Below are 16,356 nucleotides of genomic sequence, written 5' to 3' on the forward strand. Positions count from 1 at the left end.
ACGGCTCGTGCGTTGGCCCAGAAGGGATGTTTGTACTTTGCAGTGTAAGCATGTGTGATCGACTGCTAGTTGTCTAGCTTGCGCACATATGGTGATTACATACATGACAGAATACTGACTAGGAAACATGACTGTGTGTTTTTATTGCCAAGAAGACATAGTTGTGAATAATGTATGTATTTAAATATCATTCGCTCTCTTAAGTTGGATTTCACGGTCTCTGAATGCTCAGTCATTGTTTTGATTATGTTATAGATATAGAGACCACAGGTAACATTGGAAAAGTGATCAATATGACCACCACAAAATGTCACTGTCGACAAGTAAAAATGTGCAGTAGCAGTGACCATTTTTCAATGTTTATCTACTCAGCAAGGCAAGAATTTAGCGGGAAAATGCATTTTGAAAACTGTTAGAATTACGCCCAAGCGTACAACTTCTGTCTACAAGCAAGACCAATTTCATAATCCTCTATCCTAAAATACAGTACGTCGAGTCTATACTAAAATACGTAGTTTTTATTTAATGATTTTAAGGTCCGTTTTTTCCGGACCGGTCCAACAAAAAATAACGATTTTGCACCGGTACATCGTTCCCACCCCGAATATTAATACACATGTTATGATGGCAATTTACCTTGCGTTGTTCTTCCTTAAGTCCACTTCAACCTTTTTGTAGGTTCCAACTCGGATCCACTTGTATCCGAGAGTACAATTTTCGTCCAAGGTGGTTCTTGAATTTGACCCTGGTGGCGCTTTCATCAGCAATATCGTTACTAAGAACACACGACAGGACCTATTGCCAACCTACTCCCCTATTCTGGCGTTGTGGAGCGGTGTTCTGACTCATTGATGGTGCTTAGCCGGTAAGGATATGTTAAAAATGTTCCGATATAGCCGAATCTTGAGGCTAATTATAATCAGGACGCATTGTCGGCATTCGCTGTCAACCTGGTACTGGGTCGGAGTTCATTGACCTCAGTGTCTGGAGGTCAAAACGACCTCTGGTTGTAAAATCACTTATCAGATCGTGGGGGAAAACTACTGAAGTACTATTCTGATTTAGAAGTGGACTTTTTTCTGTTCAACGTAAGTGTTACTTTGCAACAAGTACAAGTCCCCAAATAGCTTAGCCTGGTATCCAGCCGTATTATAGCTCCCGAGTCTCGTCTGTCCTCTCTGCAAATTGCAGAGCTATAATACGGCTGGATACCAGGCTAAAAACGGCTATGATGTAAAACTGCTCTCCAACAGATCTCTCCAGTGACGATGACGCAACACATCGGATGGTGTCTGAAACGTGACGTCCGACCGTTTCCAAAACCATATCCAGTTGCTTGAGTAATTGCTTTCGTGCGTATCTAATGACCTGGATTTCTAATACTCATCGAAGTACGTAGGTCATTTTCGACATTATGTAACACTTGTATAAAATACTAGTATAGTCATAAATAGGGCTGGGTACCAGTATGGTGTACCGGTACAAAACCGGTTTTTCTCATTGGACCGGTCCAGAAAAACCGGACCTGAAAAAATTCGGTGACCGGATGTTGGACCGATTGGAAAATGAACTGGTTATATGATCAGGCATTCTTGATTTTATCTATAAACTAACTGTATCGAAACTATAAGTTCTCAGTTGGTTAGGATTCCCTCTCATCCTAAATTCGCTAAAATGTATATGTATTTAGCCAAAATGGCCGCCTACACGCATTGCTGCCATACACTGTCAACCCAGTGTAGGTCAAAGGTCACTGATCATCTGTAGGTCAAAATGACCCCTATGGCTTTAAAATCACGTTGTGTCCTTAGTTTACAAACCTACTGTAGTACCTTCCTGATATGACCGCTCTGTCTGACTTTATTTACCTACAGGCCTTAGTTTAGTAGAGAGTGGTTGTTTTGAGGTTAGGACCTCTACTTTGCCCTTGATGGGGTTATCTGGGGATAGTATGCAATGTAGATGTGCATGTATGATATCTATATATAAAGTTTATTGCAAATTCTTGCCCGTGGGCGAATTGCAGGAAACATGCTAACTCTAGGTCCTGGGTTATTGGGTCCGACTCCTTTTTCGAAGACAGTGGAAGACGAAAGATCCCATCTTTTCTATTATGTGTGGGTTTTGTGAAGTTAGAAGGAGAATTGTTTTCTTTTTGTCGGTGAATGTTAAGAAGTTTGGATGGAATTTGGTGGCCTCTTCAAACAGCTCTTTTCTTTCGTGATGATAGAAAGATCAGTTTGACATAAATGTTTTGTCTTCCACCATAGGGATAGCGTTACCCTTTCCAAACTTCGAATTCCAACAACTTAGAGGCCTAAGATAAACATAATGATTTAGCGTTTCCTGGTCTGTGGATTTCGGAAGTATTTTTTTAAATAGAATTTTTGTTCGCTGGAACAGACACCGAAGGAAAATATGTGAGAAATGGACTTGCGGGTTGTGACGTCATGTGCACCTGCCTTCAGCTTCAGGCCATGACGTCATCAACTTGTCACTCAGTGACTGGGTCACCAGCGGTCAACTGGCCGTGGACAGAACAGCGCTCCTAGCGACGGACACGTGAACTACACCGCTTGTGTCAATTCTTTTGTTTTGTACTTTTTGATGAATATGTTTTCTCTAAAAACTTGTAGTGCAAGTGTAGGTAAATGTGAAGGACAGGAATTGGGTGTGTGGGTGTTGGGGCAATGTCCTCTCCTTTTACCCCCCTCTACCTCTCCATCCAATTGTGACACATAAAACAGGTGAGTATGGCCTATCACATTCCGACCCCACGTATCATGTGTCGTCACTGTCAGTGCCGATTTAAATTTAGTGTGTCTCTGTCATCGCTGGAGAGACTGCGCCTCCCGCGCCATTTTAACGGTTACAAATCACTGTAATAGGAAAACCACTCTCGTGCCCTTTGCCGCTTTTCTGAACCTAATTGGCAACATACAACGTAGCAAACAGGAAAATTTGGCTATAGCATGGCATAGAGCGTTACGCGGATTTCTACGGCCGTCTATAGCGAAGGTTTACCATTGTGGGCTTTGAATGTTAAGTATTGTAGAGTACATATAGGAAATCTAGCTTCCATAAAAGCTTCATTGCAACATTTTAACAGCCCTCTTGAAAACGTATCAAAGTTGGGAATTGTCCCAAATGGTGTTTGGATTTCTTTAATTATACATGGCGAACGTTCCAATATTAGGTGATTAACGGTGAGAAAGAATGTGAGTGCATGTGACCAATATAACCTCCTGTTACGTAGTTTCAGCCACAAACATTCTGATAATATCTACAGTGTGAAGGGTGGCCATTTGATGACAACATATACACTTCGGGGCGGGTCACTCACCCTTAATTGTATTGTTACCTAGCCCTTGATAATAGCCCCGGCTAGTTGGGTAGCACTGGTTGTATTTCGAATCAAATCAAATAAAAAATACAGACGTCGCAGTACAAAGCCCTCACTTTTTTTTTTCCTGTGTATATGATTCTCCCTACCCTAAACTTCAGCTATAGCCAGTCTAGTTAGTGCGATAGGGAGTAGCACTTATACTGTACTGCACTTAAACTGTACTCTATGCATGAAAATGCGAATGAATATTATCATTTTACCCACTTATAACTATCATAGGGTGGAATTTGTTATCGCCAACAACAGTAGGGGCATCTTTACTGGATGGTTTTTAAGAAAGCTTGCAAAGGTTCGGAGTAACAGGTCGTGTAATATAACCAGCTGCTGCAATGCTGGTGTGTTACGCAGAAGGCTGGTTTAATACTGGGTAATACATAGATACAGATACAGAAACAGACGTCGCAGTACAAAGCTCTCACCTTTTTCCTGTGTATATGGTCGTCGCTCCCGTACCCCAGGTACGAGATGGTAGAGGCAAGGCTGATCGCCCCTGGAGACGCCGGCCGGAGAAGGTTAACGCCTAGCAACGCCTCCGAGTCCGAATCCGAGCTGGGCGGTTTGGGCGATACTACACAGAAGAGGGGGTGTGTGTTATTTTTTGTGCCAACAACGTAATTAAAGATCTGATGTAATATTGTTGTGTGTAACGTCATAGTGTACTACTAGAAATGTAGCATTTGCAAGTAAATACATAATGTTTAATTTTACATGGTCTAGCGCAACAACCTAGTGCTCTGTTCATTCTTACTGACAAACACATTTATAATATACTGTAAATGCAGAAATGTTCGCGGTGGATTAATGTTCGCGGTTTTCGCGGTGACCACTTCACCGCGAATTTAAAACCACCGCTAACATTTTCATATTATGATATTAGATTGCAGTCTACGGTGTTACCGCGAACTTAAATCCACCACGAAAAGTCATTTTTCCCACTACCGCGAAATTAAATCCCGCGAATATAAATACATTTACAGTATTCATGTATCTATATAAATGGTGATCAGCCCCACAACTCTGTCCTGCCACTTGCTACACATCACAGGGTGTCTGACACACCACCAGTAACCATGGTGATAGCCGTCTGGTTCAGGTCATTGACCTTATTGTTTGTAGAAGAAGAGTAAGAACGGACAAAGCGAAAGCAATATGTTTCCCTTCTGTGAAGGCATACTAATAATTGATATTATATAGCTTAGTATACAGCCCTTATGAATATCCTCCACACCCCCAAGGGTTTAGGAAGATACTGCAACATTCGTGCCAACATGTATCCCTCCTCGTCTGGGTCTATTACATGACACGAGGTCAAAAGTTCAACGTACCTTTTTGCGCGCGCGCGCAGAGTGATTGGAGCTGTTGTGAAAACTGGAAGACATTGCACCGACTTGTGTGATTTTTATCAAATTTAGGTTGCAGTCCGTAGCATTTCCTAAAGATTAGTGCATTATATCCATGTGTAACCATTGCTATGTTGCAATCTTGCAAAGCCTGAATACCTTTTCTAATTGCTGTCACCTGTTGCGATTAGCCTTCGAGCAAGAAGTTGCAAATACTAACTTCTAATCATCGTTTTGTCACAACGTGTAGGTTAGATACTATTGTATCGTACAGATAATGTCTACATACCCGTTTGAACGGTTGAAGTGACCTCAGATCCGAGAAACCGTCTCAAAGAAACGACAAGCTTCGGATCAAAACCCGCTGGTCTTTCATGTCTTATGTATGTCGTATGTATGTCAATACCTTTTCTAAATGCTGTCAAATGTTGCGATAAGCCCTCGAGCAAGAAGTTGCAAAACTTCGTTTTAACACTTTGTTACATCGCATTAGGTTAGATATTAATACATAGTACAGATAATGTCTGCATACCTGTTTGAAGTCACCTCAGAGCCGAGAAACCGTCTCAAAGAAACGACAAGCTTCGTTGTAAAACACCCTGTTCTTATGTATGAGCCGGCGTGGATCACAAGGTGTGCGCGCATGCAGCAGAACAGGTTCAACGGCCCCATACCCCCGCCGAGCAATTCGTATATCAGTCTCTACCGGTCTGACTAGCCGGCTTTTTCATCTCCAAGCAGATCCTACGGTAGCCTCCATAGCAGGCTCTCTAGGGCCTTTTTTCGGCCATTTCTTTTTGTACTGGGTCGCTGATTGCTGGCATTTTCTGACTGCCAGCCCTATGGAGAATAGGCCAGCAATCAGCGACCCAGCATCCTCCTAACGCCCGGTCCCCAACGGCATTTACCTCCCGTCAGGAATAAATGACTGACGGTACTCTGCTGTAGGAGAATGCGACCCAGTAGGAAAAGAAATGGCCAGCAAAAGTGCATTATGAGCCAAACCAAGGCCCTAGAGAGCCTGCCATGGAGGCTAATCCTACGTACGGTAGCATAAGATAGTATCAAAAGCTGCCAGAGGAGTGAAGCCGGCTTAGGAGTGGGTTTCGCTACATGGTAACTGGACACCTCTTTATAGCTAACTACACTCCTTGGCCAGGATGGTACTATCTTATGCCATCGTAGGATCTGCTTGGAGATTACTGGCTATTGTAGGGAAGATAATTTGCCAGGGGAGTTTTGCTACCAGAGGGCTTGGCTGGCAGAGTAGCCGGAGGGGAAATGCTAACCTAGTGGCTAGTGGACTGACTACCCTGGCCAATGTTCCTATTTTTGACCGAATTTTACGATCCCCGTACCCCATTGGAAGGTCTGTTCTATTACCTCCGTGACAAATTGAGTATGTGGATAGGTCTTGAAGAGCTCCTGCATGGTACTAACTTCTGGTTAACGTGATATGGCACGAAGTTAAAGTTCCCACATGCATCCAATTGGTCATTAGATAACACACCATCTTCGCAGACACGTGGCAGCAACTGGTTACATTACACCGAACGACCCGTCACACCTTTACATTTGCTTATCCATTCCTAGGTGCTGCTGAAAGCTATTTAATGAAGAAGCCTGACCGGTAAACATTACACCAATCATAATATATGGGTGGCAGTATTTTGTTCAGAAGCAATTCAAAAATAGCTCAAAATATTTGAGTGCATATCAATGATGAAAATAAATCGATCAATCGACTGTTTATTTTAGCGCCCAGTATTGATAAACACTAGCAGTTGGAAACATGGGAGAACTAACTTGTTGTATTTAAAGATGAGTTAAAAATTAGCTTAGAACCTCAAAGGTCGAATACCATGTACTACAAATTATACTCATTGTGATTAACAGAACCACTTGACATGATAAAAGAACAAACTGCTTGTAACGTTTAATATCCAGAAGAAGCTAAATTCTTACATACAACAAGGTTTAGTTTTACGAAGAATATTGAAAGGTTAAGGGGAAATGCTTATTTTTGCGAATTTGTGAACGCAGAAGTGGGCGTAGACTCGACCTTGCTGTCCCTGGACTTATCAGGACAGTACGTACACGCTACAAAACGTGAACAATGCTAGCTTTTTGGTAAAAAACCAAACCTTACAGTTTCTTTAAGAATTACGTACCTGGTCAGTGTAGAAAATTTCAATTCAGGGTCACCAAGTCATCCTTTAAAAAAAAAAACTTTACGAACTCGAGTTACGTAAGGCCAAGCATTCAATCCCGCCTGGGGAACGCATTGTTTGACCTAACAATGTCCAAAAGTCGCTTGGCTTGTGATAAGTGGCCGTTCTATTTGATCTCCCCAGACCTTTGAGCCTGCAGACGACAGGACCTGACAAATCTCTCCTTAATAGATGACGAATATATCGCCCATTCTTCTGGTGGCAAAGAGGATCTATGAAATTTTGAGACGCCAATGAATATAATGTTTGCATTAAAACGACTTAATTACTTTGCCTATTTCTTCCCCAGACGTTTCGATCATATTTCAAGTCCGGTTTTACAGGTTTGTAACGTTGGTGACGCAATTTGAATAAAGTCTGACCACTGTTCCCGTAGGGAGTATTATGAAATGCCTATGGGGGCGTGGTTGAGCTGATATTTGCACTAAGCCGTACGGCGTTTTTTAATCAGTGTTTGCAAGCCGACCTTTTTGTCATGTGATTTACGTGCATATCCGTAGGTCATAGAACTTACATACATTTGTATAGAAGACCACATGCTTGCCCTTGTATTACTGTATGAGGAGAGTTCGATCGAAAGAAGTAAAAATAAACAAAAAATCAAAACAACAATAAATCAAACAACAAGCCTCTTGGTCATTCCAAAGACAAAAGGAATCCTTACGATGCATATTTAGAATCTATCACAGGACAATTTTTCTCCACTTAGTGCCACTTGACCGAGCGCTTATCCTTAATGTGCACCAGAGCACCATTCAGCGATGTTAATGTTTTACAGTATAACTACGTACAGCACATATGAACTTGAAAGGCACGGTTGAGCAGGGTACTCTTAGCCTGGTATCCAGCCGTATTATACTATATATATATATATATATATATATATATATATAGCTCCTGAGTCTCTTCTGTCCTCTCTGCAAATACGGAGGCCAGAAGAGACTCGGGAGCTATAATACGGCTGGATATCAGGCTCGGATACTCTAGTCTAGATAGAATGTTATTGTGCACAACGCATAAAACCTAGGTGAGGTGTGTTTTGAGGTTAAAGGGAGGTGTTCAGTAACACAAATCTCTGTGCAGACACGCTGCTTCGACATGTTTCGGTACGCGGTTTTAAGCGTTTTGTATATCAATCAAGCTGGGCAATGTGCTTCTCAGTTTGCCTTGCCATAAGGAAAGAAGCTTAAAACTTGAAAGACACAGAAAACCAGAGAAAACACGTTCGTAAACAATCCACAAATACGTATAAGTTTGTAGATCAATGGCATGCGAGATAGTCTCCAAGTCTCAACAGATCTCTGATGCTTTTTACACAACTTTTATCGCCCTTTTAGTAACGTCTGTGTTTCTCTGGTCACCTTAGAGTATATATGAGTACTTTAATTGGACGACCTAAGAGATCGCGCCCTAAGTTGGCGATCGATCATATGACAATCTCACGATCATATGACACATATCTGCTTGGAAAGTGTTAAAAAAATCTGACGTTTACGTACCGAGATTCCCGTTTATGACTGGCGACGGCGGCGTCTCGTCGATCTGCGGGATCGGTCTGACGAGCGGCGCAGTCGGCGCGACGTCGGTGAAGTTCGGCGGCGAGTTTGCGTCCTCCTCTTGCTCCAGGGCCGCGGCGTCGAGAGCTCCCAGTTCTAGCTGCTCCGGGCGGGGGTTGTCGCCACCGCCGTCCGACATTTCTGTCACTCCCACCAAGACGTCTTCTCAGTCAGCAAAAAAAAGTCTTCTAGGGTTTCTCCGCGGCGTCTTCGGTTTCTTCGGGGTTTCACCTGTTATAAAGGCACGAGGGAAAAACAACTATTATGAGCGATCGAAGGTAAACAAAGCGGGAATGTTTGCAAATATACGGAACAATTCGGACGCTTTTGTCTCATGCGGTTAGAAGGATTATGTGTAATCTGATTCGGTCAATCTACACCAAACCAGGCAAGAAGATCGCGCCTTGTGCTTTTATTGGCTGTAACTACCAGGATCACAACAACAGGGGTATTACGGATGTTATGTAAGAGGCTCACGCAAAGGCTTGGGGTGCTTTAGAGCTGTTTTGAGTTTAGAATAATATGAGTGATTCCTTCCGAAAATAATTCACAAGTGTTTTCTTTTACCACACAACCAGTTAATACTACCTACTGACGTTTCGATGCCTGTCAGACACCTTCCTCAGAGCTTCTGACTGGAGTTCTGCTTCTCGCCGCTATATCTAGCCGATGTAGGTGGCGCTTTTGCGGCGAGAACACAATCCTAATTGGAGCGGAACTCCAGTTAAGGTTTAAAGCTATGAGGAAGATGTCTGATAGGCATCGAAACGTCAGCTGGTTGTGACTTGTGTAAAAGAAAAACTCTATATTATCCTATCATTAGTGGTTTCTAAAAGATGACAATGCGGTTATCAAACTCTGAGTGAAGAGAGGAAAGTCGCGAGTAAAGAAACAGCCGGTCACATCAGCGATTTTGAACCCGGGACCTTTGGCCATACATCGTGCCGATTGCGCCCCACACGATGCCACTCAAGTGCTCGTTAACGTCGCTAACCGATAGATTATGAAAAAGGGAAACAGGTCGCCACTATGTAATCAGGCCTTACGATTCCCACATCTAACAAGTACTAAACGCTTCCAAAATAGACGCCGTTTTCAGAATTCCAATGTCACTACCAAGGTTCCTTCAATTAAACGCTGTTGTGTTGTGACAATTTGTATTCTGTAGGGATCCTAACAAGCAACAAGCAATCAACGAATCGAACCGGAACGGAAGGCAGAAATCCCCGGTGACCGAACCTGCAACAAGTTCAAATCCATGGCGGATTGGCAATTATCCAAGTCAATGGGAAAAGTTGGAACGCGCACGCATGACGTCACAGAGTGCGTCATAAGCAGCAAGGGACATCCTGAATTCCGGATGGTGGGTTCAATTCAGGCCAAAAAATGGTTCAAGGATTATCATCTTTGAGAATATACCCCAACGCTATTAAATAAAAATGAAGTATTTTCGCAACAAGTGTATATTTAAGTGTATCCAAGGAAAGGATACCGAAACTAATGATTAGCCTACTCCATTGTCATACTATGTCAAAGAATTATATAAGCCCTTATTGTTATGTTAACTAGCTTTAGCCTATACCTTTTTTGTACTTTGTGTAAAACTAACAATAGTTGCCATACATTGTACCATGTACAATTGTCGTGCAATTAAGTTCTTCTATATGATGCTTCGACGAAGGTTAGACATTCAGGTAATAAGATACGCCAAAAAGTAGTTACTCAAGCAACTGGATATGATTTTGGAAACGGTCGGACGTTTTAGGTAGCATCCACTACCGTTCGTCAGTGACACTGACAGCGACAATGACGTCAGTATTTCGCCTACTGCCGTTGGGACGACACTTCTACGACGTCCGCTGTCCCGAATGACCTCATTTTCCCCCCGTGATTTCGAGTCCGGTCGAGTCATACCAAAGACTTTAAAAGTGGTACATGCTGCTTTCTCTGCGTAGCACTCAGCAGTTGGGAAAGTTATGTTAGTTGAACACACACTCAAACACACACACGATAACCACTGGGCTACCCCGCTGCTTACACAAAGATGTGCACCGTCTGGTGAGGTAAGGACCTGAAACAAACTTGTTGCCATCTGCACTCCTGTCCGCATCAGCATGACTAACCTCAGCGCCGACGACAAAAAGTTATGACCTTAATTGTTTTCTGGTACAGGAAATCGAATCATGCGTGGCATAACTTCATACTGACTGACGTGCGCACAAGCGAAAACATGTTTGTTCGATCTTAAGGCTGCGTCAAGAAGTCTGGAAGGTTGCGTAAAATCGTCTCGGCGTCATTTTTCAGCCAGTAGAACTGAATTATTAGTCGCATGGCGGCCTCTGTCACACTACGCTATAATCTCCATGTCCTAGTGAAAGCTAGTAGACGTTAACGTGTTCATCAATTCTTTGCATGCATGAGAATACGTTTGTATTAAGATGAACTGCAAATTATTTTTTTATCATCGCACAAGAATAACATCAAACTTAGTGATTACATGTAAACACACATATATAACGCTACCTCGATTGCTTATACTATTATACCGTTCATGAAATAGAATTGTTAGACATTAGCAACTCATGTAGTTAAACTGTTTTGTATATAATACAATGTAGTTGCCACACATTGTATCCTTTACAGTTGTCATGCAAAAAAGTTCTTCTTCTTCTTCTTATATCTTATCGTAGCATGACCAACACATTGTACATGTTACCAAGCGCTCTACCTACGTATCACATGCGTTCAGTAACCTCAGCTCACCTCAGCTTTGAGTACCTAAACTTGTATCTTGTTTAATATTCCACGTCTTTGCCAGTGTCCCACCAACGGTATTAAATCTTTGATAACATCTTAAGTGTTTTCTCTAACATATCTATTGTACAAACCTCCACGGCATCACGCTTACGTGAACTTGCTTTATGAGAATATCAATCTTTTATTACAACGTTCTTTACCACAGACGGCCTCCCACAGACAATCATTGCTACATTGACGTTGATAGAAACCATTACTGCTACATTCTGCTACATTACAGGCGCGCTGATTGGTTACGATTCCCCTGGCCAGACGTGACGTCACGTTGCTACATGGTTGACTGGGAGCAGAACAAACTGCCACATTGGTGGACACAACAACTTCATTCTGTACGGCGGAGCATGAATGATGTAAAGGGTAATATCCTCAGTTCTTTTTAAATCTTTTTTAAAACTATATATCAAGGGATTCTCCGTGAACAGCTTCATCAGGTTGGTACGTCACTGAATAAACTTTAAAGAAACTCTTTTACACAACCAGTGCTTTATTCTCACCGACGTTTCGGTGACCGTCTGTCACCTTCTTCAGGGCAATTCTGACTGGTTCACGTTGTACTGCAGGACAGGTGTCGCTGCTCACAGTTCAGATGCGGTCACAAAACGAAAAGTATTTACATATGTACAGACAGCTTTATGCAAATATTTACAATATTTATTTATCAAGGGATTCTGAATAAGAACCGTATTGAATTCTTTTTATGGTAACACAATGCTAACAAGAAATTGAAGATATTAGTTAGAGTTTTTATGAATACCATAGGCCCAGCCATCGCAGGAGTTAGTGATCCTCCCTAGCTGGAGCCTTGTTTTGTGATGAATCTGAAGTAAAACAAACAAACAAACAAACAACAATCCTACAAATCTATCGAAAGGTATTCGTTCGGGTATTATTTTGTATTTGCTGTTATTTTGTGAGAATATCTCTATGTTAAGTACATAGCTTTTATTTGCCCATTCTCTTTAGTTTATAGTTTGTTTTTAAATGGAGGTGTGGGTCCTGTAAAGGACGTATAAATCCTGTTGCCCACACCTTGCAGAACTTTTCTAAATAAATAGATAAGAAAGTACCTTGAGTTTGCAAACACATAGCCAATCAGCCCTGGACAGCGGAGTCTGCGTTACACAGACGAGCAAACACAATCACAACCAAAACCATCACCCCCGGCGGAGTTGGAAATCCTTTCCTGGGGTGATGATGATGACACAACGTTGATCAACCAGCCAAAAGTTTCCAAACTTTTCGTGCCAAATTAAAATGTACATGAAAGTTAACATTTAAAACGACACGCCCCTTTCAATACAGCACCCCTAATTTCTACTAAAAAGCTTACGCCGGATCGGGCATCAAGTTGTGGCCCAAATTGCACCGATGCTAATACAAATCAAATCAGCACGTTCCATAAGTGGTTTGCCGAGCACTTCCATCCCTCTGAGTCCCCAGATATCCATTTACCACCCCTCCCCTGCCGGTATCAAATTACCACTTAAGGGTTCCAGGTAATTTGAGACTCCGAAGTACGATCATCACACACCAGGAGGGCGAGCATCACGTAATGATTACCACACACATCACTGCAAGGGCCATTGGAATTTTATTGCAAATTTTTGATTGCAAAGAACGTGGTATTAATGAATTATAAGAATACCATAATACAGTATACAGTATAATTGCCATACGAATAGATGAGATAGTAAATTGAAGGTTAAGGTAAAGTGGGCGACCTCAGACTAAGGACAAACCATCAAGTTTTAGTCTTGTTTTTGTTAGCTAGTACTAGTACTAGTAGTGAATGGACCGATCCTGTCGAACGCCATATCGAACAGATAGAACCCCCTATTCTATTTCGAAAACTGCCCCATTGGACAGAAATAGCTATTTTTGACGGAGGTGTTCGAAATAGAACCATGATCGAACAGGGGGCGGGCGGTTGGGATCGGTCCATTGCAGCTTCGCTACGACTGGATAAAAGATACTAACGTTAGTAGTTGGAAAATCAAGTTCAAAGTACGAAACAATCAGTGATAGATTCAGATTCCTTGATACCCTTTGAGAAAGAAATAATTCCCAATCCCATTATATATGTAGAGCGCTTTGTTGTATGCATATATTCTGCTTTTACTGTTGGTCATTTAGTGCCTGCAATAAAGAAATATTTTTTTTTACCTCGAATTGAAGACCCTACCTTTTAAGACATCACATCCAGACTTTAATATCTATATATACATGCATATATAATATACATTATATACAGCCACACCGTGTTGTCTGTAGAGACGACTGAAGAGGCTTAGATAAGTGTTAATAGGCAGGTGGCCACTTTAGACATAATTCTTAAATGCTTGTGCAAATGCGAGCAAATCTCTAAAGGGCCAACAAAACGAGGTGTTACATATATAGCCAGGTGGTTCTAATGCAAAGGTCACTGGTACGTGCCATGTTTGACTGGATTGTTCAAATTCTCAAATCCTTTTAAAGTTTAATACCCACTAGTACTGCTTTGTGATCACTCAACAGCCTTCGCTCTTAACAGTATCGCTTCTACAGCATTCGGCCCTTAAGCGCATTCAATCTAGCGCCTCCCGTAGCAATAGGTCGTCTGTAATACGTATCCTCACCCAGGCTATTAACGAGTGACAAAAAGTCGTATCTTCAGACTGGATGGACCCGTCAACTTGTGCGGCGCCTCGCCGTTATTGCTGAGGAAAAAGAAGCCTGATAAAATTGATCTTTTGTTTCAAAAGGACCTACGTACCTATCAACGGCTCCAACTCGTCATTCAAAGCCAAAGTACAAACGAAGGAAATGGACTGTTCTTAATCTATATGTCTGGTTGTGCTCTGTTGCATTGCACTTTATACTGGCCAGGTGTAAATACGATTAACCGAATAATGACTATAGGACCTTTGAAGTACCTTTATAGTGTTTTATCTATACACTTTCAAGCTAAGTTAAAGTCATAGTGATAAACTAGAAGTACAATTACTGTGGTAAAAGAATGTGATATCTTACTACATCTTCAATGAGTAATTCATTTCACTATGTACAGCTTATACTTGTGGGTCTTTTGAACTATCGTTTAAACATATCAAAACAAAATTGGAAACGACTTGCCGACAAACAAATCCCATCCAGAGTAAGACGTGCACAGTCTGAGACGCCCCCTCCATGTCACCATGCCCCTGTATATCCGACTTGCCGACAAATTCCATCAAGAGTAAGAGGTGCACAGTCTGAGACGTCCCCTCCATGTCACCATGCCCCTGTATTTCCGACTTGCCGACAAACAAATTCCATCCAGAGTAAGACGTGCACAGTCTGAGACGTCCCCTCCATGTCACCATGCCCCTGTATATCCGACTTGCCGACAAACAAATTCCATCAAGAGTAAGACATGCACAGTCTGAGACGCCCCCTCCATGTCACCATGCCCCTGTATATCCGACTTGCCGACAAACAAATTCCATCAAGAGTAAGAGGTGCACAGTCTGAGACGCCCCCTCCATGTCACCATGCCCCTGTGTATCCGCTGCCCATCTAAAGCCCGGTTCCTTCACCAGAGGTTTTTACTGCGGCTTGTTCTAAAAGCTTTCAGCACCGCCGAGCTTGCGGTAAGTCTGTCTGTAGGAAGCTCCGGACGGCCTGGTGGTTAAACCTGGAGGCCGTCGTCATGGTAACGGACAGGCGACCTTTGCGTTGCCGTGGCAACGGAGCAGGTGGGGTGGATATTTTTGGCGCGAAGACAGGTGGTTTTGAGACCCTCAGGTCGTTGTAGCTGATGTTTGATATGTTATTCTTCTTCTTCATACGCATTTTCGTTCGTGGTGGTGTCATTGAGGTGCAACCCTTGCCCGTCACAGGGTAGCCTAAATCCTTTGTTTTTAAAAACAGGGTGTTAGGGGATATCAATTCGACGCACAGTTACTCAAGTTATAATACAGTGTGCGTTTTCAAAATACTGTAATCTGAAGCCACCGCCTGTTCATGTCACTTGATATCCTATAATACCCTGATTTTAAACGCATCGGATAATGGTTGCCCTACGGATAAAGGTGATTCAGCGTTAAAATAGGGAGAGAATGATACCCTATGACGGAGACACACCCATGGCATATTATTCGCCAAATTTGATACTTTTCTCAGCCAGCGTAATAAGTCTGGTACAGACCAGGTTTATCCGTCCACGATAGACTGGAGTACATAGTGAGTAATAATACATACATAAGCAAGAACCAAACACACGCAAAAAGGGGCAAGGTTGTTGTTCCTCTCTTTGTATCCAAATCGGTTCTATAAATACACCGATGGCGACGTGGGCAGATGCCGGATTGACTAGAAATGACAGCGGTGTTACATGTTACATCGTGAGCAAATATACGTGCATACACAAGAACTAAAAACACAAAAAAGGGGACAGGGTTGTTGCTTTTGTGTTGTTGATTTTTGTATCATTATTTCTATTCAACTTCTGAATACAAAACCCAGATAATGGATCTGATATTTTATGTTAACCGTTGACTTTAAGTTACCTCAGTTGATGTTGTTACTTTTTCTGTTCACAAATTGTATAGGTTTTGTTGCTTATGTTTCATTTCATTGGATAATAATACCAAGAATAATGGTACAATATATCACTAGTGGAGGTCAAAATTTAACGCAAAAAAACTCTACCACTAGCTACAGGGGAAAGCATCAGGCTTCACCTCAAACGAAATGACTGATTTATTTTCCTTTTTACCATGATATCCACCGTGCGTTTAGCACAGAAGATTTTCATTACGATATAAAACACTGCCGGGGATATATTGATAATTCTAAGCCACACTAATGTTGAGCATGATAACAAACCTAGATACACACGTCTGGGAAGGATGTTCTAATAACGCACACTTCTCAGCCCTCAGGGCTCCTCTCACTTTAATTACAGTCTACTGATGAACGACTCTCGGCCGAGAGTCAATATCAGAGTACATGGCTGTAATACTAGGGTTGAAAATACTTTTTCTGCA

General features: G+C 42.1%; 1 protein-coding gene across 1 annotated transcript in view; it reads right to left on the reverse strand.

The window, feature by feature from the left end:
* The window catches only part of LOC118431601 (sodium bicarbonate transporter-like protein 11), a 43,141-nt gene that overhangs the window by 20,217 nt on the left and 6,568 nt on the right, over nucleotides 1-16,356 (reverse strand). The window contains exons 2-3 of the mRNA XM_035842843.1: nucleotides 8,477-8,764; nucleotides 3,826-3,974 (exon numbers count right to left, since the gene is read on the reverse strand). Coding sequence (XP_035698736.1) covers nucleotides 3,826-3,974; nucleotides 8,477-8,672 — 345 coding nt within the window. The 5' untranslated portion in view covers nucleotides 8,673-8,764. The remainder of the gene's footprint in view (nucleotides 1-3,825; nucleotides 3,975-8,476; nucleotides 8,765-16,356) is intronic.

The sequence above is a fragment of the Branchiostoma floridae genome, chromosome 15 (assembly GCF_000003815.2).
Source record: "Branchiostoma floridae strain S238N-H82 chromosome 15, Bfl_VNyyK, whole genome shotgun sequence".
Classification (NCBI taxonomy): Eukaryota; Metazoa; Chordata; class Leptocardii; order Amphioxiformes; family Branchiostomatidae; genus Branchiostoma; species Branchiostoma floridae.